Source organism: Gopherus flavomarginatus, chromosome 8 (genome assembly GCF_025201925.1).
Source record: "Gopherus flavomarginatus isolate rGopFla2 chromosome 8, rGopFla2.mat.asm, whole genome shotgun sequence".
Classification (NCBI taxonomy): Eukaryota; Metazoa; Chordata; order Testudines; family Testudinidae; genus Gopherus; species Gopherus flavomarginatus.
In genome coordinates, this window is record NC_066624.1 from 69,162,394 (window position 1) to 69,188,504 (window position 26,111).

The following is a 26,111-nucleotide window of genomic DNA, read 5'->3' on the forward strand; positions in this document are numbered from 1 at the left end:
CAACAGGAAAAGTAGACATTACATGCATTTTCTACCATGCCCCATTACAAAGTAAAAATGTGTATGTTTTATTTATGCTTATTATAGTCACAAAAGACACTTTCATTCCAGTGTAACCCATCCAGTAAAGATAGGTAACTGGTTTATTAGGGCCTCGATCCTGCAAATTACTTCTCCCAGGCAGACCTCTGTGCTCCATTGCAATTAGGGCTGCTGGCAGGGATACACTTGGCATGGCTACAATTGCAGGATTGGGGCCCACACTAGTCATATGCAAAACAAAAATCCCCCACACAGACCATCAGTTTAGTGCCGCATAGTATTTACATAATAGAAACCATTTTGATGCTTGTGTCAAACCCCAGATCAATCTCAAATTCATCCAGTTATCAAAAAGAGTGCCTATGATGAGAAAAACAGCACAGAAGTTTCTGCTGCAGTTTCACGTTCTCATCTTCTTCATCCATTGGCAAGCTCAGAGCCATATACCACTATTTTAGAATCCTCAAAATAATGCTAAATGAAACGATAAGGGAGGAAAGTTTTTTTTTTTTTAAATGAATGCAGTTCACTGAGAGAGAAATGCTGAAGGTGGAATGTCTCCTGTGATAACTCATGGCAAAAATGTCCAAACTAACATCAAACAGGCCATTGTTCTAATTACATGCCACAGAACAAAGAAAAAATTCTCCAGCGACAAATTCTAAATGCATCCTTTGATAATGTCTTGGAGGTAGAACGAACTGAAAGCTAGAATATATTGAATAAGAGCCAGCCATCAGAGTATGAGCCAGACTCTTAACATTATTAACGTAGTTTTGCTAGGTGTCAATGCTACTGTACAACTAACATTTAAATGAAGGCCAATATTTTTCAGATTCATAGAACTTACAGTGAGAAGGGACCATTAGATACTCTAGTCCAGTTGTTCCCAAACTTTTAACAACCCACAAACCTTTTTTACAAAAATATCAAATCTCACGAACCCCCTCCTAAAAATGAATATTTCCAGGTATATTCTCCCTTACGTGAGCATAAATTATAGAAGCAGTGATCTTGGAAATAATTTGGTTTTTTATGACATGATTATTACACACTATTTACCATTACATTATTAATTTTATTACATTATGAAAACAGCACCACTCTTCAAGATTTCATTTTGTAGCTCATATCACTTTGATTAAGCCTCCTACATGTTTCATCAAGGAATACCAGATGTGAAACAGCATGAAGGTATTTAAGAAGCCAACTCAAAGAAAGAGTTCCTCCCACGAGCATTCGGGTCTTGAGCAGTCCAGGCAAACAATGCACAACTACAACAATGCTTAAACTTGTTCTGCCAGGAAGTCATAATCATGGGGCTTGGGCTGTCAGCGCCTGGGGTCTGTCCGCCATTAGAGAATTTTTTTCTGAGAACCCCGATACATTTCACAAACCCCAGTTTGGGAACCACTGATCTAGTCTGACAACCTTTATATTACAGGCCATTAAATTTCACCCACCTATGCCTGTACTGAGTCTAATACCTTATTTGGTTAAAGCATATCTTCCAAAAAGGCATCCAGCCTTGATTTGAAGATATCAGGAGAGGGTGGATCCACCTTCCCTTGGTAGTTTGTTTCAATAGTTAATCATCAACACTTAAAAAAAATATGTGCTTACATTTATTATTTGAATGTGCTCGGTTTCAGCTTCCAGCCACTTAAGTGAAAATGTTTCTTCTTGTCAAATAATTTTTAAAAATGTGATGCACACGTTTACTTCATAAACCAATCAGATATAAACTTTATTTTTTCAACTTTGTCAGTTCATTCTCTACTGAACTGCATTTATTTGCAAGTGTAGTTTACGTTAGAAACTACACATCCTAAGTGGTTTTCTGTGGAGTTGCAAAAAAAATTCCAGAACCAATTCACTTCCATGTCTTCAAGTAGCACACTGTCTTCTGCACAAGCAGGCTGCAAAATTAGAATCAGTGAGATCCTCCACCTCCTTTTCCTCGGCTCTTAGACCTCATTTCATGCCAAGCCTTCACCAGCGGTTCTCTGTTCTTCCATATGAGTTCATGACCATAAGTTACATACCAACTGAAAACAAAAACAAAACTTCAACTGAAAATTAGATCATGCAAAGCTAAAGTTAAGAATGAGATAGAACACTGAAGGACGATAACTGGAATATCTGTTAAACAGCGTAATAGATGGGATAACCCAGAAGAAGCAGTAATAGAAATGAATAGGGTAAGTTTTTAAAAGACGTTTGATAAGCTTTTGGAAGAAAACACCGACAACTTTAGGTAAGCTTTCTGGTTCCATTTACTCCTAATAACTTACACAGTTCTAGACTTCCACCTACCCCCATATAGTTGAACAGTAGTTAGCACCTCAAATTTCTATCTTCTGTAGCCAAAAAATTTGCACCAATTACTACTCCACTTAAAAGAATATTAGAGTATAGTATATATTGCTTATGTCAATGCATTCCAACTATATTGCCGCAGAGGTATTTCCCGATATGCACTGAGTTCAGAAAAAAATCTAGAATAGAGTCACTTCATTTGAAGCAAACTGCCTCCTCTAACTGGATGGATGCAGAAGTAATCCATTGGAAGTAACTTTTCTGGCATCACACAGACATTTAAATGAACATCAGCACCAGGGATCAGCAGAAGGTTATGGTGAGGTTAGGGACCATGGAAGGGAGAGACTGACAGCGCCAGATGAAGCCAGGCAGAATGTTCTCCCCATAGTTCTTTACTAATGCATATCAGTCTTGACTTGCAATAGCACTTTTGTACAAGCCCTCAGCTTCTGCTAAACAGACTGCCAGTCACACCAAGCTATGTGGAATGGACAATTTTCTACAAGGGATTATGCATGTAACACAATACTCATTTCACCTGTGACCTAATAAAGAATACAAACCTAGGTCTTCAATGATGAAGTGATTAGACTGATTATTTACAAGTCTAATGAGTGGGTTTGTGTGGGGGAGGGACAGCAAAGGAAAATGGGAATCGGTCAGTGCACATGTGCCTTTGAGACAACTTTTACTCCAGTTGCCTCAATTTTCTCCCTCCTGTGTGTAATATCAGAGATCTGTCAATGATGTGTGTAGAACCTGTATTATAATGAACACTGTGATATAGACAAATCAAAATGACATGATAAATCACTAACTAAAGCATTTCGTGTTAAGAGAAGAGGTGGTGAGGAGAATGCAGTAGTTCAGAATTTGCCAGTGTTAAGGAGTCCAACAAATAGCAAAGAGAAAGCTAAACTAAATTTGGAAGCAAGATGAAAGCATTCACTGATTCTTTTTGATTATATGAATTTCTGACTGGCCATTTTCAGATAAAAAGAACCATTGTTCTGATTACAGTGCTGTCAGCTAAGAAATGTGGGAGGGGTTAAGAGGGATAATTTATGAGTTTCTGCAGAACTTTTTACATGTTTTGATGGTGTGTGTGTGTGTATATATATATATATATATATATATATATATATATATATATATATATATATATATATATATATATATAAAAACACAAACTGCTGGGTAATCTTTTGCCATTTGCATTGAGTTCTTCATGCTCTTATACAGCTATATTAAGTGTCAAGTAGGGTTTTATTTTAAGTGTAATAAGGTTCTTACTGTCAAGGGTGTAAGTCAGACCAGTGGTTCTCAACGAGGTGTCCATAGCCCCCTGGGGGTCCGCAAGCCAGTTTCAGAGGTCTGCCATGCAGGACTGACATTAGACTGACTGGGGCCCAGGGCTGAAGCTGAAGCCTGAGCATCTGAGCTGTGCCATGGAGTTTTTATAGCCCCCTTTTTTATTTTTTTTTTTAGGGGGGGTGGGCGGGGGGAGTCAGAAAGAAAAAACGTTGAGAACTCTGGAGCTAGACAATACCATAGCTCTATCTGTGCAAAGAAAAGAGAGACAGATTAGGTAATTAGTTCAAATGGAATTTGACTTAATAGATCTCACAGTTGCTCACTAACCCACCCAAACTGATAAGAGATACACTGAGACATGGGAAGTTTTAGTGAGCTGCGCAGTTGAAAAGATGTTTTCATTAGTCCAGTGTGTCCTCCATTAAACTAGTGTACCAGAAGGTTTAAGTATTTTCTCTTTTTCTAATACAGAATTGTTTGCACACAATCGATAAAGTTAATAGATAACAAAAACTTACATTCCAAATAGAGCTCCCCCAAGATGCGCTGCATGGTCAAAAAATTTCCAACCCAGAACAAGTCCTGCGGTGTCCATTGCAATAATGGCTTTTAAAGCCTAAAAATGAACAAAGCATTGTATGAGCAGAATCTGCAGCAGTCTCTAATATCCAGCAGTAGGAACACTTCATATTTACCATTAAGCAAACATTTAAACGATAGAACATTCCCAATGACATGCAACAATACTTACTACATAAAGATTTCTCTTGAGACAGGCCTAGAGTCTAGCCCTGCTCTTTTCTCACCAGACAATATACATGAAGTCTACTTCTACCAGAAGCCACAGAAAAAAGGAGGCTAAGAATGTGGCAGTAAATATAATGTATTTAAAATACTCTACAACCTAAAATGTGCTTTTATTACATTTTAAAAACATCTCAGCTCTATTGCAACGTCAAGCCAGAAAAGGAGGTAAATTGCTGGAACACTACACATACTACATACAGACGACTCCAATTAAGAAAGCAGCAAATATCTCATTCACGAGTCAGTTCTATATAAGCCATAATCATTCTATGCAGTAACAGCCTAGATTTATGTCTGTGTTCTCAAACACTGACCCCCACCACCATGTGGGTATACACCTCTGCTTCTAGTAGATGGAAGGTGTGGGACAGCATCCTTAACTTCTCACCCACTAAATATCTACAACTAGTACCCATGCTGGATGAAATATCGGACCTATTTAAGAGTAGGAGATCAGGATATTCTAGAATGGTTAAGTACTACTGTATAAGAGAAGTACTGATAATAGTATGTCACCCTTTAGTGGATGCAGTTTTCTAACTATAAGTCCTAAGACTTATACAACTATGCATGGTTCTTGGGTTATACACTAGCAGTAATATGGGGCATATTTACCATCGTATTAACTAGAATAATTAGCACCTAATTATACGTACTCAGATTAAACTAATTGCCTTCAATTTTGAGAGACAGTTACATTCTCACATTTGGACTATTATGGTTAGAGGGTTTGTTTGGGGTTTTTTTTGTGGCCAAAGTGTAATTAAAGAAACAGTGGGTAAGGTGATCTCTTTTATTGGACTAATTTCTGTTGGTGAAAGACAAGCTTTCAAGCTTACACAGAGCTGCTCTTCAACTCTGTGTAAGCTTGTCCCTTCCACCAGCAGAAGATGGTCCAATAAGACAGCTTACTTTACCCACCTGGCCTCTCTAATATCTTGGGAGCAACACGGAAACAACACTGCAGACAACGGATAATTAAGTTTAATGACGGAGCTACTTTTTTTTTTTTTTTTAACACTTTAAAGCATGAAATAATGTACACCTAAAAATTAATTAAGTGTGAAAATGTAACTAAATGATTAACTTTTTGGTGAAGGCAGTGTAAGAGATTAAAGTAATCTGAGGTTTTCAGTGAAATGACAGATATTGTTACACTGTTTTAGAGTTAGAGCTAGGGTATGTCTACACTGGCAGTTTACAGTGCTGCAACTTTCTCACTCACAGGGGTGAAAAAACACTCCCCTGAGCGCTGCAAGTTTCAGTGCTGTAAAGTGCCAGTGTAGACAGTGCACCAGCACTGGTAGCTATTACCGTCATGGTGGTGGTTTTTTTAGAGCGCTGGCAGCGCTTTAACGTTTGCAGTGAAGATGTGCCCTAAGGATAGTAAGTAGGAGGCTAGAAGAACTCATTAAATAAACTGGTGCCATTAGTGCCTCAGGGTGTGGCTAAAATGCTTTCTAAGGGCATGGCTACACGTGCAGATGTAGAGTTCTGGGAGTTAAAACAGCCTTCGGAGACCGCAGCAGGGAAAACACTGCCCTGTGTTTACACTGTCAGCTGCAAGTGCACTCGCATGGCCACATCAGTAGCTCTTGCACCCATACAAAGAGCAGTGCATTGTGGTAGCTATCCCAGCATCTAAGTGGCTGCAACGTGCTTTTCAAATGGGGTGGGGGATTGGAGTGTGACAGGCAGCGTGGTTATGTGTATGTGGGGGGAGAGAGAGTGCATTTTGGGGGGCAGAGTGTCTGTCAGCATGCTGTCTTGTAAGTTTGGACAGCAGGAGACCTCCCTCCCCCCTGGCCTCTCTCACACACACACCAACACACACACACACACACACACACACACACAGCAGCATTCCACAGTAATGGCTTGCTTTGTCCTGGAGCAGATAAGCATGTCGGCTGTCAGAAACTGAGCTTTGAAAGGGTTTATCCACATGCCTGCAGCCGAGTTCAAAACAATGAGAAGAGTGGCCACTTGACGTTTGAGGATTATGGGATGATTCTGGAGGACAATCACAGTGCAGTAATGCAACACATTGTCCACACTGTCACACTGGCATTTCAGCCAGGGCGCAGCAAGCTTTATGCTTCTCATGGAGATGGATTACCAGCTGCAGAGTCCAGGCGCTCTAAGTGCTTTGCCAGTGAGGACACCTCAGGAGTTAGAGCACATTAAATCAGCCCTGGGCGCCCTAACTTGGAAGTGTAGCCAAGCCCTAAAGTTTAACCTGTTTCAGGAAAGAGATAATCCAAGGGTTGATACAAACTCAATACAGATCTGCAGAAAAAAAACCCCACAGTAAGGACAAAGTTCCAAGACTGAAGTTTAAAGAAAGACTTGAAGGTTGGATTAGGGGTGTGTCTACACTGGCTGAGTTACAGTGCCTGCAGTTACAGCACCACTTAGTGTTGAAGGGAAACCGCTGTTGTGTGTTCACATTGTCAGCTGCCTGCGCAATAGCATGTTCACACTTGTGGCACTTGTAGCGGTATCCGGAGCGGTGCATTCTGGGCACCGATCTCACAGAGCAGCTCTTCCTCTTCTGCTGCTAAGAGTTGTGGGAAGACAGAAGGGGTCACAGGGCATCCTGGGTCCTGTCCCAATGCCCCATGATGCATTGCTTTGCATCCCAGCAATCCCTGTGCTTCCATCTGCATTTGGTGCCATCTTTCAACGGTTTGTGTACTGTGCACTCTGCTCCTTTGGGCAGCAGGAATGGATCCCACACTGTTGACCAATATGCTGCTTGCTCTCACTAGCGCGTCACATGTGGCAGCGGAGTTATTCCTTACACACAAAGGCAAGAGCAATTCGACATGTAGCTACTGCACATGGTGAGATCAAACATGAGATTGCTTGTGGCACTTCTGGAGGTGCCGACCACAGTGGAATGCCGCTTTTGGGCTTGGGAAACAAGCATTGAGTGGTGGGATCACATCATCGTGCACATCTGGGATGATGAGCAGTGTCTGCAGAACTTTCAGATGAGGAAAGCCACATTCAGGATACTGTGTGATGAGCTCGCTCCAGCCCTGTGGCACAAGGACACAAGAATGAGAGCCGCTCTGCCACTGGAGAAGTGCGTGGCAATTGCACTGTGGAAGCTGGCTACTTCAGACTGCTACCATTCGGTCACTAACCAGTTCGGAGTGGGAAAGTCGACCATTGGACTCGTGTTGACGGAATTGTGCAGGGCCATTAATCACATCCTGCTCCGAAAGACCATGACATTGGGCAACATGCATGACATTGTGGATGGCTTTGTACAAATGGGCTTCCCTAACTGCAGAGCGGTGCTAAATAGCATGCATATTCCAATTCTGGCACCAGACCACCTAGCACATTAATTGGAAGGGGTATTTCTCTATGGTTTTCCAGGCGCTTGTGGATCACCGTGGATGTTTCACAGACATTAACACAGGCTGGTCTGGAAAGGTGCATGACCCACCCATCTTTCGGAACACTGCCTGTTCAGAAAGCTGCAAGCAGATCACCACCATAGGGGAAGTCAAAATGCCCATTGTGATCCTGGGAGACCCTGCCTACCCCTTAATGCCATGGCTTATGAAGCCGTACACAGGGCACCTTGACAGCAACTAGGAGCAGTTCAACAACAGGCTGAGCAAGTGCAGAATGACTGCTGAGTGTGCTTTTGGCCATTTAAAGGCTCACTGGTGTTGCCTATATGGGAGGCTGGACCTGGCCGATGACAATATTCTTATGATTATAGCTGCATGCTGTACGCTCCATAATATTTGTGAAGGGAAGGGTGAAAGCTTCTCTCAGGGCTGGACCGCTGAGGATCAGCACCTGGAGGCTGAATTTGAACAGCCAGAGACCAGGGCTGTTAGAGGGACACAGCATGGGGCCATAAGGATTAGGGATGCCTCAAGGCAGCAATTTGAAGCTGAAAGCCACTAATATTTGTTACTGTGCTTGGGAGTGCAGTGTTTATAATGCTAGGAGGTGATTGTGATTGGTGCAGATGATGCACCCTGAAGGTTTAAGAAAACTGCCTGTTGCTTTGCAGGACTGTTTGCTTTCAATTAATGGAATAAAGATTGCTTTCAACCAGAATAATTATTTTATTAAAAAACAACCACCGAAGGAGAGAAACAAACATCAGCACTGAAGGTCCCAGGGGGAAGGTAGGGTCCCAGGGGGAAGGTAGGCTCCTGGGACGGTTAAAAGATTTGTGTATGTCCAAGGATCATATCCAACCTTCTCCTCTGGAGTACAGTGCAGTGGGTGCTGTACTTCCACAGGGCCAAACTGCAGAGGTATTGGTGTTGTGCAGTGAGTACGGGAAGTCCGCAGTGCTGGACTGTGACATAGCGAGTACAGACTGGAGCCAGGAGGTTGATAAGAGTGTGTTGGCAGTGTCTAGATGCGGCACAGGAAGGAGCTTTGCAACAGCGGCTGCTGAGGAGGGCGGGCATAGAGCTGCTTGGTTTGCGGTACTAGTTGCACCTGCAGCGTGTCTGCTTGGCGCTCCATAACCTTTAAGAGCAGCTCCGTGGCTTTGTTCTGGCGTGCCGCTCCTCTCTTCGGTTTCTCTTCTCGCTCTCTCTTCAATTCTTGTTTTTCGGCCGCGGAGTGCATCATGACATCATGCAGAAGTTCTCTCTAGTTCTTTCCAATTCTGCACAGCCATTCAGCAGGAGATGACAGAGAGGGAGGCTGGGCTCCCAAGGTCATATCCGTGAAGTCAAAATGCAACATTTTACAGAAGCAGTATTGTTTGCAACACACAGACCACTGATTCAGTTATTTAAAACACAGCCACTATTCACACACCTATCAATAACTGGCTGACCCCAGGCAGGCACATGAGCCACAAGACCCCCAAAATGGTGAGTAACCGCAGGGGCAATCAGTGTTCCAGGATCATATGGTACACTGGGCACATGGCTCTTGGGGAGAGCCAGCACTGTAGGGGAGAGTTACCCCACATTTTCCAGAGGCTGTGTTCATTATGGAAGATATCTCGCTGCTGAGGTGAGCAGGAAATCAAAGGAGAGTCTTCTCCAAGACTCTGGCTTCCAACCTGGCCCTTATGCAGCTCAACTGTGAGCAGCAATGGTCCCATCACTCCCTCCCATGATGGCACAGTGGCACAGGAAAGTTACCCTTAATGGGGCAAGAAACAAAGCAGCTCTGCCAAAGAACCTGCGGCAGCAGATTGCCCGGTATCTTCATGAGAGTTTCATGGAGATCTTTGAGGCAGATTCCCATGAAGTGAGGGAGTCAATCAACACCCTGTTCTGCCGCCCAGACTAGGCATGTGATGGTACATGTATCATACAGACACAAGCCTGCTTTCTGCAACCCTCCTGCCCCCAACAACTCACTTCAGTGATTCCCAAAATCAAAGCCACTTACCAGGGGCCTCCTCTCCTGTTTGCACTTCACCAAGCTCCAACAGCTGAGACTGGCTACCTTCCTCCAGGGTAGAGAAAAGCTCCTGGCTGCATGCATCTCTGACCTCCGAGTCGTCCTCTGCCTCTGGGTCCCGCTCCACGTCCACATCCTCGTTCAAGATCTCTTCCTCCTGGCTAGGTCCACTCTCGACTGGCACGCGAGCCACTGAAGTATCCACAGTGGTCTTTGCAATGGAGGCGGGGTCACCACCAAGTATCACGTCCAGCTCTTTATAGAACCGGTACCTTGTGGGTGCAGCACCGGAGTGGCAGTTTGCCTCCCGCACCTTGTGGTAGGTGTTATGCAGCTCCTTCACTTTGACCCTGCACTGTAGTGTGTCCTGGTTATGATCCCTTTCTGTCATGCATCATGAAATCTGTCCAAAGATGTAATTCCTATGGCTGGAGTGCAACTGCGACTGGACAGCCTCCTCTCCCCAAATACTAAGGTGGACCAGCAGGTTGGCATTGCTCCAAATAGGGGATCACCTGGTGTGTTGAGCAGGCATGGTCACCTGGAAAGATGCGCTGAGACCACTGCATGCATCACTGAGCAAACACGAAAGGGACTTTCAAAACTGCCAAGGAATTTAAGGGATGGGGATGATGGTTGGTCACCTGAAGGAAGGCTAGTACAGTTCAAACCGATGACCAGAGGCGCAAAAACAGGCCTTGTGGGACACCTCCTGAAGACCAAACACAGCCCTGTAATCGACCAGGGTGTCTACACTGGCACTGTGATGCCGTAGCCCTGGCACAGAAAGCTGTACACCTCTCATCAGGGTGGTTTATTGTTTTTGTTTTTTTACAGCGCTGCAACTGCGCAGGCACCGGCTTGGCAGCATGTACACCTCGGGAGTTACAATGCAGAAAGCTGCTTAGTGCGCAGAAACTTGCCAGTGCAGACAAGGCCTAAGAAATGCTTTGAAATTTAAACCTGATAGAATCTCAGTAAACTCATTCCCGTACAACACATTTTAAACCCAGTCGTCTTAAAATGGGTTAAAACAAAGCAATTAAGCTATCATACTAAAACAATGTTCAGTAGCGTACAAAAAAGAAGGACTATGCATCTTAACTCAGGAGTTAGATATATGAATGAGTTTCTAAAATACATATATTTTTAAAAGCAGGGAAAGGAATCAAAGAATGAGAATATTAAGAATGTGCCACAAAAGCCCCAGTGATCTATTCCTGTTCCTAAAACTTATGTTCTTAGAAGCAGCAGTAGAAAGCGTCTAAAGCAGGAGACAAGCATCTACAGCAATGTGAGAAGAAATGATTTTTTTCTGGAAAATTAAATTCTCAAATCTGCCTCAGCCTTTGCTTATTCACCCCGAGTTACTTTTCACACAGTTCATTTAAAGTTGCCTGAAATAAGTAACCAGGTCCTGCAGTTTATCCGTAACAAACATAGCCGTACACTATGTGCCACACTTTGAATAACAAGAGGCTCCCACAGTGCACGTACACAATTTTGTTGTACTTCCTCACAGGCACCGGGTTCCCTTTCCTTACCCCCATTTCCTACAGCTTTAAGAACTGGGTGTGAAATACATCTCCAAGAAGCAATCTAGAAGTTAAGCTCTACACAATTTAAAAAAAAAAAAAAAAAAAAAGAGAGACAAGCAATTGAAAACAAGCCTGATTCTTGATTGCTCTACACCACGTCTAGTCATTATACTAGACTAAAGTCAGTGCGGAACTGCACTAGCAGTTGCAACAGCAGATCAGGCCCTAGGAGTTCAGGCCATGACCATGCATTTAAATAAAAATTAGATATTGTTTGTATATTCATATTAAAAGGAGACATTCAGATACTGTTGCAGTGTAGGGAAAGGAAAATATTTAAAGTATTTAATTTCTGATATTCAAAGGCACTTACATTTCCTGCTGTAAATGTGAACATCGGAAGAAGGATGATGGCTAGTTTTGCTTCTGGCATCTTCGTACATACTGCTGCAAGGATAGTCATTATAGCTCCTGACTGAAAATACATTAAAATACATGAAAGTGAGCTGAGATATTACACAAGGGAAATTTATTTTTCTGTATGTGAACCTATTTTGCTTGCTGCCTTTCTTTTCCAGTGCAGCCCTATGACACGTCCCAAAGCACAACACAGTATGGTAAGTTTACTATAGAAATAAATCAAGAAATCATTTCTTTATTTTGAGATCTGAATGTAGAAAAGCTGAAAGAATTGTTTCCTATGTCCTCACTGTCTGACTGCTAAAAAACAAGTGAACAAGTTGTAACCTTTTCTGAAAACCACGCCATTTGTAACAATCATAAATAACCGATGTTAATATAGTACCCTTCATGCCAATGAATTTTAGAAATATACATGTAGCACTGCTGAAATGTAACTGTAGCTAAGGTGAAAGCAACCACTCAGTTTAAAGAACGCTGGACATCAGATGACAACTTTTTTCGACAAGGAAACTGGAGCAAACCCCTCCTCTAATAACATAAGTCTATGGGATCTTCCAAGTCCATGCATGGATAGGATCTTAAACTGTATGCAAGTTTGCGTGGTAATATCAACACCTGATCAGTGAGAAAGTTATTCTGTAGCAAATACAAATGACTTGCAGTATAAGTGAATAGTATGTGTATGGCATTAATTTAAATTCAGCTTATCAACTGCAGCTCTAGTTGTCCAACAAGTTCCTCCCTCCATTTGAAAAACAAAACATGTTTTTTTTTAAAAAAGTCAGAACATGATATAAATAAAGCCTCCAAAAAAACATAAATCTTGATCCAGCAGCAAGTTCACTTTACCCTTACTATAAGTTGAGTGCCTTAAAACATCCCAAAGCTTTGATAGCAGGTATTTTTATTTAGAAAAAATTTAAGCAGAACAGAAGATAAGTATACCACTCCTACCAACTTCAGAAATTCTATAAATTGAGCATGCTCAAGCAAAAGTTCTATGTTTTTGGGAAGGAAGTTGATGGGAAACATTTCACCAGCATTACTTGTTAATTTCTACTGTTCCTGATCGTATGATCTCGTGATCTCTTCAAAAAGAATACAATTTTCAATAATTAGAGCATAATTATGCATTACAGCTTCATGTAAAAACCTTTATAAAACAGTGAGTTCAGTTCTACAACTTATCTGCTCAGTGACAAGAGATCCTGCTGTTAAGCACAAGTTTACAACCATTAGCATTTAGCAGCATTGGTTCTGGGCTGCTGTACCAAGGGCTTGGAAGAATGGCCCAGTTCTCGCACAGGAATGACTGATTACTCTCAACACTGGTAACCTCTGCCTGCCTTCCCAAGCTAACATATCTCTGATTTTTAAGAAAGCTGTGGAATACAATGCTTTGAAACTGGTTTTAGTGATGCTACGAGATATAGAATTTGCGGATTTTAAAACGTATGCTACTTACAGCTCCAAGTGATGGTCCAAATCTTCCAGTAGTTACTTTACTGACATAACTGACAAATGTGGAGATAACACCTAAAAAAGGTGAAATTACTGTTAGAAACCATATCAAGAACGTAAGCAAGAAGCAGGAGGCACCAAAACATTGCCTGAATGTTTGCATGAGGTATCTTGCACACTAACTTTTTAACTTAATTTTTTGAGGCGGTAGAAATGGAGACTAGAAACAGTTGTAGTTTTGTCTGTCATCTCAGAGATGTCCTAAGACAATGTTAAAAACTAACAGTTCAGTGATGAAGCATGACTTTAAATACAAGGCTTGCACTTTGACAGCCTAAAACCAAACATTCCAATGTGATCAGTGCTCTGTTCTGCAGCAGTTCTTTGGGGGCAGGGACCATCTTTTTGTTCTTTGTTCAGTGCCTCGCACAATGGAGGCCTGGCCCATGACTAGGGCTCCTAGGTACTATGGTATTACAAATAAATCATTAAAATAAGCACTGTGGTTGGGGTACAATACCCTATGGGAATGAAGAATCAGTGTCTGCAGCCAGGGAAAAATACGTTAATCTCTCTCTCACTTCCTACTTGCAGTAAGTATGATCATGACATTTCTTTAAAGTATTAATTTTTTGAAAAATTACCTGCAGAAAGGTACACTGCCATGAACTGCTCACGTCCCAAAAGAGACACTATACTTGAAGAAAAACTCCACAACACATACATATTTGCAGCCATGTGGAACAAAGAGAAATGACTAAATGTAGAGAGCAGCATGGGAGAGCAAAGGACTCCTACAAGAAGAAGAAAACTAGTGGTTACTGAGGAACAAATACAGGCCATTTTAGTATTTTTATTTTCATTTGTGTGCATAAGTACTTACAGCATAAGCAAGAGAAAATATAGTTATCAGACTTCTTAAATAGTTCATAAGCTTTAAACATGTAAAATGCGGGAAGTGTAATGAGTCATCAGATTCAGTGTGGCGACTGCCGAATCATGCAACATTTTCTAAGAAATCTGTCACTCATGTGAAATAGTACATTAAAGATTTTCTTGTGGAGAGTTTACATGGATTTTTCAAAAGATTCCACACCATTCTTTGGAGAGTGGGAAAGCCACTTTTTTTTCATTATGAGGGTTTTGTCCAATTATAACCGCTTAGGTTAAGGTATGAAGGAGAATCTTAGCTTTCATTTTAAAAAATGTCTAGTCCTATTCAGTGCAATGGTAAAATAGATAGAAACCAATCTCTAGTTCAAAGTCTGAAAATTTCAGGGGACCATAAATCGACTGGGAGTCCAACTCCCACTGAAATTCAGTTAGTTGCCCAATTCCCTTAGGCTTTCCAAATCCCTGCCTAAAAAGCACAAACATCTGGGTTCCACTTCTACAGCAGGAATGAGGGATGGGAGGTATCATGCATCCTCCACACCCTGTCTCTATTTTGGAAATGGACCCCAACTGCTTGTGTCTTTAGAGCCTACAGTTAACATTTTCAAGGCTATTTTACCATGAATGAAAGCTGAGATTCTTCTTCATGTGGAAAAAAGGCCAGCTCTGTGGTAAGGGACTTGTAGGAATCCTCTCATGCTCATTGGCAAGTATGTAATTGTTATATCGTGATAAGCGAATGCACACCATTCTGCATGTGTGGTGGTGCCCATCTCCCCCGCACTCAAGCCACTAATTCCTAGCAGTGGGAAATATTAATGTTCAAAAATAAAGAACTTCAAAACAGCTTTTTTAAGAACCATAAAAATGGTTTGTTTCCTCCCAAAAGACAAGGAAGAGCAATAATCAGGACAGAGCTAGGACTTCATTCCACTATGAGAAAAATTCCCTTTTGCAAAGACAAACCATTTGTTGTTCAGCGTGGCACACTTGAAGATACTAGACCTCAACATCTTGACATTATGATCTCTAGCAAAGCTATTTTTGGAAACAAATGTGTTTCTACAAATACATTATTTATAATTTACCCCTCACCAAGGCCCGCCTGTTGAATTGAATGGTTGGACATATACCCACACACAGGACACTTACTAGAGGCTGGATTAGATGTGAAGTAAGTAATCATTGTCCGCTGCATAGAAGGGATTCTCCATAAACAGAACACAAAGACATTTGCAGCTATGATACCTAATAAGAAAAAATCCAATTTAGAGACAAAGTATGAATATAACATGCAAGAATGAAGCACTTGGTAGCAAAGTTTCAGAATTTCAGAACCACATTTACAACAATATCCACATTTTTTCTTTGCTACTCCCATATAAAATGGCAATTTTTAATTTTTATTTTCTGACGATTTTAAGAAAAATGAACTGGAATTCAGAAATCTTTACACGATGAAAACCCTTTTAACAGAAGTCACATTTTGTATCTAAACTAGTGTTCCTTTAGTTGCACAAAATACACAAGTATACTGTCCAGTGAGTTACTTTGTAACCAATCTACTACAACTAATCTTCCAAGAAATCTGCAACTACAAATTTCTTTGTAATTTACAAATTGTTATTTATTTACTAAGTTTTAATTTTGATCACATTCTAATTTAGATAAGAATGTAAATGACAGAGCAGACTGATGAAAGTTTACATCCTTGCATGTTTCCTTCCAGGTATTTACTGACACCTAAAACCAAATTAAAATATAGCTTTGGCTCTGGAAAGCACATAAAACTGTTTTTAAAGATCTGAACAGTTTATATTATAAATCTGGCATTCCTGGGGATGGGGAGGGAGGGAGAGATAATTTCTTTCATTGTAAAAACTTAGATTCCTTATTTTCATTATTTATTTGAAAGACTCCTGCTGAACTCAAAGCAGAAAAATATTTTCAAGGCTATTGATATCTGAAATTCTCTATTTAGAATCTGTATAATCTACTTTCTCTGAACTGCTTTTAGCTTTAAGAGAGAGCCTATCCTATGCTACAGTGCTTTCTTATTAACCAAAGATTTCATTATGTGCTCAACACCACCAAGTTATACAAGATCTCAACAAAGAATTTTTGCAAAATAATTCCAAATCTGTTCTGGTGCAACATGGCAGATAAGTATGTTTGAAAGGTTTCAATGTATACCAGTTAAATTTACATGTAATATAAATAAGGCCCTATTTAATCTGCAATATTGTGGAAATTGCAAATTCCACAGTATTAGGTTTCCATTGCAATTTTGACAATGGGAGCCCTGGGCAGCTGCCAACAATGGAAAATCGCAGAGCAGTAACAATAGGCTTTATCACTGCAAATAAGAAGGTCCATGATCACTTTTACGCAATTTTCCATGGCTTGTCCGCAATTCAGTTGCAATTTTTTGACAATCATCCTGCAAGTCAAGTAGGGCCTTAAATATAAAATATTAACCATATATTGAAAATCATCACAGAGACTATGCATGATTAATTTTCCACCTGATTTTTCCAAATACAATATTGGCACCACTTTGTTTAGACATAATAAAAGCTTAAGTTGGGTGTTAAGAGTCATCCAAAATATTGTATAAAACCAGTTGATCAGACCTTATATTTAGCTGGAATTCTTTAATGTGTCTATGACTGCCCTAGACATTCAAGACTTAAGTGCAATTTATTTTTAGACTACCGAGCAATTCTTTAAAATGAGGCAGAAAGTGACTGAAACCAATTTTGTCCTTAAAAAATTACTTTTTCCTATATAAATTTATGTTTTATGACAAATGGAAACACTGGTTATTTAGACTCCAGTATGATTAATAGAAATCTGCTCAGGTACTCAATAAATATTTTTACGTACAGAATACATAACACAGAGCATGTTCCAGATTAAATGCCATAAATTATCTATTTCTCATTTATTCTTCTCTTTAATCTGAATAGCTATGTGAGATGTCTATTAATGGGATTTCAATAATTCTGTATTAAGCAGATTCCATGCAACTCCTGTTACATAATACAAAGGTATTTATATTTAACAAAATCTGATACACAACAAGATAGCTACCTCCTGTTTGCAACAGTTGTATGCAGTCACAGGAAGCAGTGAATTTATACTGCAACACATCATGGAGAAAAATTACAACATGTTTCCATTGTTTCCGGTTATGGTGCATAAAATTGCATGATATTCCTGGGATGACAAAGAATATTTCCAGAAAAAGGAAACGATAGCCATATTACCCAGTAATACACCATAAATCTACCTCTCATGAGAAAGCTGTTAACTTGAAGGACAACCAATATTCAACACGGTTTGTGCTGGTAGTAATAGCACTGCTTTTCAGGCTCTGGCAACATTGTAGAAATTCTTTACTATGCTGCTTCTGAGGGTCCCTCATGACCAGTTTTTACTGTACTTCTATACGTGTAGCAGAAGGAAGATTCTGACTAGTACTACACAATATTCAAAACAAGTGAGTGGAGATTTCAACTAACGTACAAGAAATATGTTCTGTGAGAAGGAATGGGTAGCAGATGCAGATGGGGAATGAAAATAGCGTGTACGTACACAGATTTGCTTTGTTTCTTACAATCGATAAGCATGGTATGAAAGCCATCTATTGTGACATACTGTACCTGTTTGCCATAAGTCTCTTCCTGTGAATGTCTAATACTTGTAAGCTAACACAAACCTGTCACAGTCCGCTGACCCTCACTCAGGCTATTCCACCACTTGTTAACCTGAAAGAGAATAAGTAGTATTCACTGACCTCCCAAAATAGCCAGGATCTCAGAACTATTTGAAAATCACATAAGGTTCCACTTAAATCAATACATAAAAATCAAGTTTTTTTTTTTTAAAACAGAAGGATTGAGTTAATATACGTTTTTAATATTCATTCTGCTAGACTTAAAATAGCTTTTTTTTAATAAAAGTTATATTTCCTGTTCATGTATTTTTTAAAATCTCCTCTTTCAATTAAATAACCTGTTATAGAAAAAAATCCAATCCTTACATGATATTAAACGGCAGAGCCCCATTAAATTCCAAAGAATTATATCAGTTTATACCAATGAAGATCTTGTGTATTTATGTGTATCTCCTAGGCCAGGGGTGGGCAAACTTTTTGGCCTTAGAGCCACATCGGGATTCTGAAACTGTATAGAGGGTCAGGTAGGGAAGGCTGTGCCTCCCCAAACAGCCTGGCTTCTGACCCCTACCCACCCTCTCCCACTTTCCACCCCCGGACTGCCCCCCTCAGAACTCCTGACCCATCCAACCCACCCCCACTCCTTGTCCCGAGTTCCCCCTCCCAGGACTCCCCCCCATCCCTAGCTCCCTAGCCCGACCCCTATTCAGGCACCCACCCCCTGACAGGCCTCCGAGGACTCCCACGCCTATCCAACCCCTCATGTTCCCCATCCCCTGACTGCCCCCACCTGGAACCTCCGTCCCATCCAACTGCTCCCTGCCTGCGCCCCAGGATCCCCTGACCCTTATCCAACCCCACCACTACCTGCCCCCATAACATGCCACTCAGAGCACCAGGACTGGCAATCCCACCGCCTGGCAGTCTAGAGCGCCAGGGCAGGCCGGCAGCTCTCGCAGCCGCACTGCCCGGCAGGAGCTCGCAGCCCGCCGCCCACGCTGCTGGCAGCACATCAAGCTGAGGCTGCGGGGGAGGGGGAGCAGCAGGGGAGGGGCTGAGGGCTAGCCTCCCGGGAGCTCAAAGGCCAGGCAGGAGGGTCCTGGAGGCCACAGTTTGCACACCTCTGTTCTAAACAGACTCTTACTGACAGCTTTTTGTGGTCTCACACCACCCACCTTGGAGCCAAAGGTCATTTTTTGCAGAAGCATCTCACAGGATGTGGCATTCACTCCCCCTTGTATCCAGTTCAGCCCATCCCTTCTCCACCTTTAAGAAACCCCCTAGAAAAATGTATTATGATCACAGGTAACTCTTAGGTGTGCTCTTTTTCCTCTGTCCTCTTCTAATAGTCCCTTTTAAATATTTTTAAAAAAAAAACTGCTGGTTTGATTATACTAGTTTTATAAGACTCCAAGGTGCTACATAAATTATTTCTATAGGTTGGACAAAAAGTAACCAAATAAGATTTCAGTGAATTGTTCATTTCAAAGTCATCACTCCCTCTCTCACCACATCCTTAATTATCTGGCATAGGATCTAGATAAACCCATATCAATATTTTCTCCCCATCATATCCTCCAGTATGGCCATTATACAAACATGATTTTGTGTAATACAAAAAGCCTACATGCCTTTACTAACTAGCACTGGATGCTGAATTTAGAAGGTTACTTGTATTACCAGATGGAGATGGGAACTGGAGATTTTTTTTAAAAAGTATTAACAATGACATGGTAGTTTTGTTTATTATATTTTTGATAGCTAATTAGAATCCAGCAACCCTTTCCTATCAGAGAATTTAGTACTAAACTTGTTTTCTTCACAATTTCTAAATACTCTTAAGGGGCAACTTTGATCTTACATGTGATTCATATAAACACAGATGACGAGACATGCATTTGGACAGGAGTACTACAGTGTATTCAACTTGCATCATGGACACAGAGGGTTCCTCTGCATCCTGCTCAGGGCACAGTGCCTCTGCAGCTGCACACTCACCCTTACTAATAGTGAAAGAAACAGACCAGGACTAGGAATAAGATCTGCTCTACTGCTTGCCAGGGAACCGACCTCTCCATGGACATAATTTACAGAACCCATTTCTTATATTTTAAATGAACATATTACAGCAAAGTGCAAGTGATTATGGTATCCAGTGTTGCCAACTGATAAGTTTAATATAACTCCAGCAATATTTGGGTTTTGTCTTAAAGTCACAAATTCTGGAGTCAGGCGTTTACTTGGGAATTTTTTTTTCTAATGTTCATTTATTAAAAAGTTTCTAGTCCTTATGATTGCAAAGAAAAGCTTGAAAACATGAAACGTAAAGGCTCAAAACCCAGAAAACAAGACTCTCATTTATGCCTTTTTGTGTTTTTTTTATTAATCTCATGATTTTTAAGCCAGAGATTTTTTTAACATTGAGGGTTGGCAATACTACGTCTCTAACACAATAAAAGAGTGAGTGGCATTTTAAAATATATTAGACATACCAAGATCAATTGGTCTCCCTTTTTTTTTTGGGTGCTGGGGAAGCAAGAAGGGGGCTGCTATTTCATCTCTTCGGTATCTATTTGATAGCAGTGCCAAATGTTTAGTTTTCATCTGTGCTAATTGTGAAACAGCTTCCTTTAGAATTAACATATAGCACACTGTAAGCTGCAAGCCTGTCTCCCCAGCCCAGAAAGGACTAAATGCCACCCCCAAAAGTCTGTTCAGGCCCTTCCTTCAGGGACCAGTTTCATTCTTTAAATATAAAACTCAGAGTAACACACACAGTTATCCCCCTGATCAAAACAGTTTGCAGGGCACCTGAGGCTTTTCCCCTTGCATCTCTTCCCACTGCTCCAGAGCCAGCCCTGGGAGTCAACTTCCTTCCTTCAGCTCTCCTAGCCCTTTACATAGGAATTAACTGACCCATTCCCAACTGGGTCTGATAATAGAACAGGGCAGGCTGGCTAGCCCCAACTGCCCTGACCTTTAAAGGAACAGACCATCCTGTTATGCAAACCTGTGTCATTTCTGCCATACAGCACTAATTAGAAAAGTTGTTAAAAGTGCCAAGAATTTGTACTATAAAAGAAAGACAAGTATCTATTACTGTACTCAACCAATACTAGAGGCATCAATATACATGCCTGATTTTTAGTTTGTTTTATACAGTGTTGACCACATGGCAGTCTTCCAAGGTTACATTACTGAGGTTGGTCAAGCATCATATTCAGTAAAACACTAAGCACACTATTCATATGCAGTACATGCTATTATAGTCCTATAGTCACTGCACAAGATAGTTATGTTCTGTGTACCTGCTTTCTGAAGTCCCCATTTTTCTGAGGTCGTAACTTATCCATCCAATCTGCTCGAGCCTCGTCAAAATAGCTCTGGACCCGGGATTTTAGGTATTCATACTGCCAAATAGCAGCTGATCCAAATGCACAGCCTGTAAACTATGTAACATTAGATGCATTCAAAATCAAAGTCTAATATGAAAAATAAATCCTTATACAATTTTAGGTAAAAATATAAGAATGTGCTCCTACCGCACTTACATATTAATACTATTAAAAACATTCAAAGAGTGAGGTTCTCACTGAATTATGTAGCAATATTATTGTATTACACAATATTTAATAAGAGCCTTCTCTTATGGTTCTTTTGCCAGACATTGCAGGTTACTGTCTAACTGCCAGCTTGTGGCGGGCTTAGACAATACTGTGCCACAAAAATCAGGACTCTTGTTGTAAAGTTTAGGGTCAGTGTGCTAAACCCTCTGCTCCTTTCTACTTGTTAGGAGAGGTCTTCATTCCCTTTCTTTCAGGCTGGAGGGAGAAGGGAAACAGGTACCAGAGGATGGGACACTGACTGGGATGCAACAGGAAAGGGACTCTGAATGCATCCAGTGAAGTGGGTTTTAGCCCACGAAAGCTTATGCTCAAATGAATTTGATAGTCTCTAAGGTGCCGCAAGTTCTCCTCGTTCTTTTGACCTTCAAGGATGATTCAGAAAGGTTGTAGAGTATATGAAAACAGCTAGCAGTTTGTTTAGCTTCAGGCTGATTTTTTTTTTAACTTTATGTGGGAGAGGGAGAAGTACTGGCAACACTCAGGGCTCAGTAAGAAGCGAGTTGAATAGTACATGTAGGGGAAACGTATTCAAGAATATTCTCTCTCTTTGAAAGGGATGGCAGCTCCCTTAGGACTGGCAAGCAAGACAATGTGCAGACTAGAAAAATACAGGACCATTTAAGCAGGCATTTCCAGATTAATGGGGTAACAATTTGGTAACACTCCTTCTGGAAGAAATCCACCAAACCCACTGAAGATAGTGAGTTAAAATAGAAAGAAGTATGTTCTGAGAAAACTGTTTAAAAGAAAATTAAGAAAAGGTACCTTGATGGTGACAGGAGTACAGCTTCATGCAATAAGCTTCTGGGATTTAATTGCATTATTTTTAATGGAATACTCTTGCTTATCATGCACAAATTCTATTGCAGTCACCTGCACAAGTAACTCTGCATCAATGCTACTTCTAATAAGCGTAACATGATGGCACAAACAATTACCCCAATTGTAAAAAAGAACGGCTTCACAAGACGCTTCAGCGAAGGGGAAGAAGTATAAAAGACTGTTTCTTGTATTGGAGGAGACAGACTGCTTTTGTATGGTTTGGAGCCAGTTTCTTGGTCTGGTTTTCGAGGTTCAGTCTTTTGTGGCACTCTTTTGAATCCATTTCTCTGCTGTGTATATAAAGTAAACCTGGGGAAAAGAAGAAATGTGTGCCAAATACAAAGTCAACGTTGACTCACTATTTCTATTTAAACCCAGACAGTCTTATTATCTAGACATTACAGAACCTTTTTGGTAGGGTGGGGGAGATAGCCCAGCTAACTTCTTTACACAACTGTAAAGGTGGGTGTTCTTCACCTGCATGCTACAGAATTTCCTTGCTTCAGGAGTTACTTTGTCTTTCACAGAATGGGGAAACTAGCTATTGTGTGTTTCATACTCTCATTTTCCAGTCTAGCTTGCACAAGGATATGAACATACAATCATCATGGTATCAGCATACTAGCTAAAAGTGCTGGCAACATGGTGCAACTCTACCTGTTCTTCATTGTGTTAGGAAACTAACTCAGACAATTCATTTCCCAAAGCTGGGGAGCTGTTAGGCAGCAGTTTAAGTTTCAGGCCTGGGAATGGCCAAGTTAATTTTCTGTTACTTCAAGTGTAATCCTTAGTGCATCATCCTGTTATCAAGTAATATGGTTAAAATAACACCACTGGATGGCAGTGCGCTTGAGATAATGCTGAAGGCATTTCAACTGTGGGAATTTCCTCATTTTAATGCTCGATCTTAGTACTGCACTACCATCTGGGGACAGTGCTCTCACTCGGTTAAATGCCCCCGGGGGGGTCTCAACCTGCCCTAGCAAGGCGTGCCAGGTCCGTGCTGGAGACCCATAGGCCCAACACTGGTTCTACACAGCCGGGCTCCACTCCCTGGTGTGATTTTCAGGAGATTTTCAACATTTCCTCTGAAACGCGGCTCTGGCCGAGCCTGGGCCATGCAGCGGCCGGGTGGAGGGGTAGCGCCCCGCCAGGGCACAGGCCAGGGGGAGATGGGCAGAGGCCAGGCTGGGTCTCGCCGGTTAAAACCCTCAGCTCGCAGCCGGGGCGTTGCTCACTGAGCCTGAGGGGCCGGTGACAGCCCGTAAGGTGCTGGGGCCCTTCCCACCCCACCAGCAGCCATCGGGGGCACGGACCCCGTCCCCGGTGCCTAGCACCGGACCCCCCTCCCGGCTCATCGCACCGGCCTCAGCGGGGACCCCGTCCCGGGCGGGCCGCTCCCCCCATACCTGTGCCCCCGGCAGCGGCGGCCGCTCAGCACCTCTCGGCTGCAGAGCCGGGCCCAGCAGCTCCACGCCATGTTCCGACCCTGGCCCGCCCCGCGCCTCAAGCGCTTCCGGAGCACCCAGCCGCCATCTAACCAGGGCGTCACAAGGGGATGGGGGAGGGCTGGATCCCGGCCATCCTGCAGCGCAGCTGGGGGAACAGCCCACCCCACGCACACATACCCGGCCGCAGCTGGGCCTGGCCGGCAGCTGCCGGTCCCGTGGAGACTGCACAGTCGCTCCCCAGACACCATGTTGAGGAGGAGATTTCTGGTACTCCGGTCAACAGCAGCCGCCATGTTGAGGATATAGGCCACATCCCACGTTAGCCGCCATGTTGAGAAGGTCATCTCTTCTTGCTTAGCTTGACTTCGGCCATTTTGAGAAGGGCATTGCCGCTATTCTCTGCTCAGCCTGGGCCGCCATGTTGAGAAAGTCATTACCACGTGACCACAGAGCTCTTTTCCCCCTCCCCACTTGCCCTCCATGTTGAGAGGGGCATTTTCGAAGGCTGATGTTACCTTTTCCCCGCATAGATGCCTAAGTGAAAAAATGTTTCAAAGACCGCGGCCATCAGGAAGCGCGCAGGGCTTTGGTGTCTGTGGGCCCCCTGGGCAGGGCTGGAGATCCCACTGGGTCTGCTGCTGAGGGGTGCTGACCCTGGGGGCTGAGGGTAGCAGCTGCTGGGGGGTGGGGGAGGCAGTAGTTCAGCAGCAGGAGGCCTTGGGCATGGGGGAGCCCCAAGGCAGCTCTTACATTCTCCCCTAGGCCCTGCAAGCCTGTGAAAAGGCCGTCCTTAGGCATATGCAGCTGCCTAGGGCAGCATGAAATTTGGGGCACCAAACTTCCCCAAATTTCATGGTGCCCTGGGCAGCTGCATGTGCTGCATACATGGCAGCACCAGCTCTGGCGACCAGCCAATAGCGTAGGGGTGGGATGGGGGCAGCCGCTTCCCCTGAGCACATTTTCCAAAGTGGTGTCTTTCCAGGCAGTTTTGTGTACAGCCATCGTCTGGCTCTCAACTCCACACAGCCTTCCTGCAGCCCTAGTCCGGCTCACTCGCTCGCTCGCTCCGGGGCTGCAGCGGCTGGTTGCTTGGCCCCCGGGTGATGAGGAGGAGGAGGTTCCCGCCTTCCCAGAGCTGCCAGGCTCACTAAGCCAAGCCCCGCTTGGCGTGCACCACCCAAGCGGGTGGGCTCTGCGGAGGGGGGAAGGGGTGGCAGTGCAGTCCCCAGCGCGGCAGGGGGAGGGGACTGAGGAACCCCCTACCCCCCACAGACTCACTGGGGGCGGGAAGCGGAGCCCCACTGCTGGGAGCTGGCGGAGTAGAGCTGGCTGGAGCTGGTCGCTCCACTTCCCACCACAGGTGAGTGGGGGGGAGGGACCCCGGCAACCCCATACAGAGCGAGGCGGCCGCACGGCAGGGAAGGCAAACACCTCCTGAGCTGTCCTGGGTGAGCTCTTGCTCCTGGGCTGGTGATGCAGAAGGCCGAAACCTTCCCTCAGAGTCAGTATTGAGCCAGTGCCAAAGCATGATGCTCAGGGGACACTGTGCCACCATCTCTCAGGAAGCTTAAAACCAATGTCCTGACCATGTGTGATCACTAAAGTGTCCGCTTCCTCACTGCTTAACCCTCCTGTCCTGGCCAGCATGAGCGATTGCATCCTGCTGACCCATCTTGCTCCTGCAGTTGTGACAGGAGGAAACATTTTTTCACTTTTTCGCCTCTGTCACACCGTTGTGGTGCAAACTGGCTGCCAAGTTCCACCCCAGGAGCAGCTGCATTTCAGGCTGGGATGAATGGTCTCTCTGTCTGTATGGATGTGTTGTATAAAGCACAACACATGAAGTGCATCAATGGCAAGTTCTGGTATGCTGCTGGCATGATAGCCAGGGCACCATGATACTGTGTTGCATTGTTCGCATCTTTAGTTGTGATGATGCCTCACTGCAGGACACTATTATATGTCCTGGGGCACAGTCATTATGTGACACCATCACAATGCACTATATTAACATGCAGCTTTAATGGCTCATGCTCAGGGGACACAGGACATTTACAACAGTAGAATCATAGGACTGGAAGGCACCTCAGGAGGTATTCTAGTCCAGTCCCCTGCACTCATGGCAGGACTAAGTATTCTCTAGACCATCCCTGACAGGTGTTTATTTAACCTTTATTAAAAATCTCCAGTGACGTTGATTCCACAACTTCCCTAGGCAATTTATTCCAGAGCTTAACCACCCTGACAGGAAGTTTTTCCTAATATCCAACCTAAACCTCACTTGCTGCAATGTAAGCCCATTGCTTCTTGTCCTATCCTCAGAGGT

At 42.9% G+C, this 26,111-nt stretch overlaps 1 protein-coding gene across 2 annotated transcripts; it reads right to left on the bottom strand.

Moving 5' to 3' along the window:
• Window positions 1-44: 44 nt before the first annotated feature.
• On the bottom strand, window positions 45-24,174 carry PARL (presenilin associated rhomboid like). 2 transcript variants are annotated; one of them, XM_050964100.1, is made up of 10 exons: window positions 23,959-24,174; window positions 22,451-22,643; window positions 21,195-21,335; window positions 17,929-17,977; window positions 15,360-15,455; window positions 13,958-14,107; window positions 13,318-13,388; window positions 11,803-11,904; window positions 4,197-4,294; window positions 45-2,090 (listed from the first exon to the last, which is right to left on the bottom strand). In XM_050964100.1, exons 1-10 carry the CDS (start codon window positions 24,096-24,098, stop codon window positions 1,976-1,978), a joined length of 1,155 nt encoding a protein of 384 aa, XP_050820057.1. In that variant the 5' UTR covers window positions 24,099-24,174; the 3' UTR covers window positions 45-1,975. The 2 variants fall into 2 exon arrangements, with proteins under 2 accessions (XP_050820057.1, XP_050820056.1); XM_050964099.1 differs by lacking the exon at window positions 23,959-24,174 and adding an exon at window positions 23,744-23,954.
• Window positions 24,175-26,111: the final 1,937 nt, after the last annotated feature.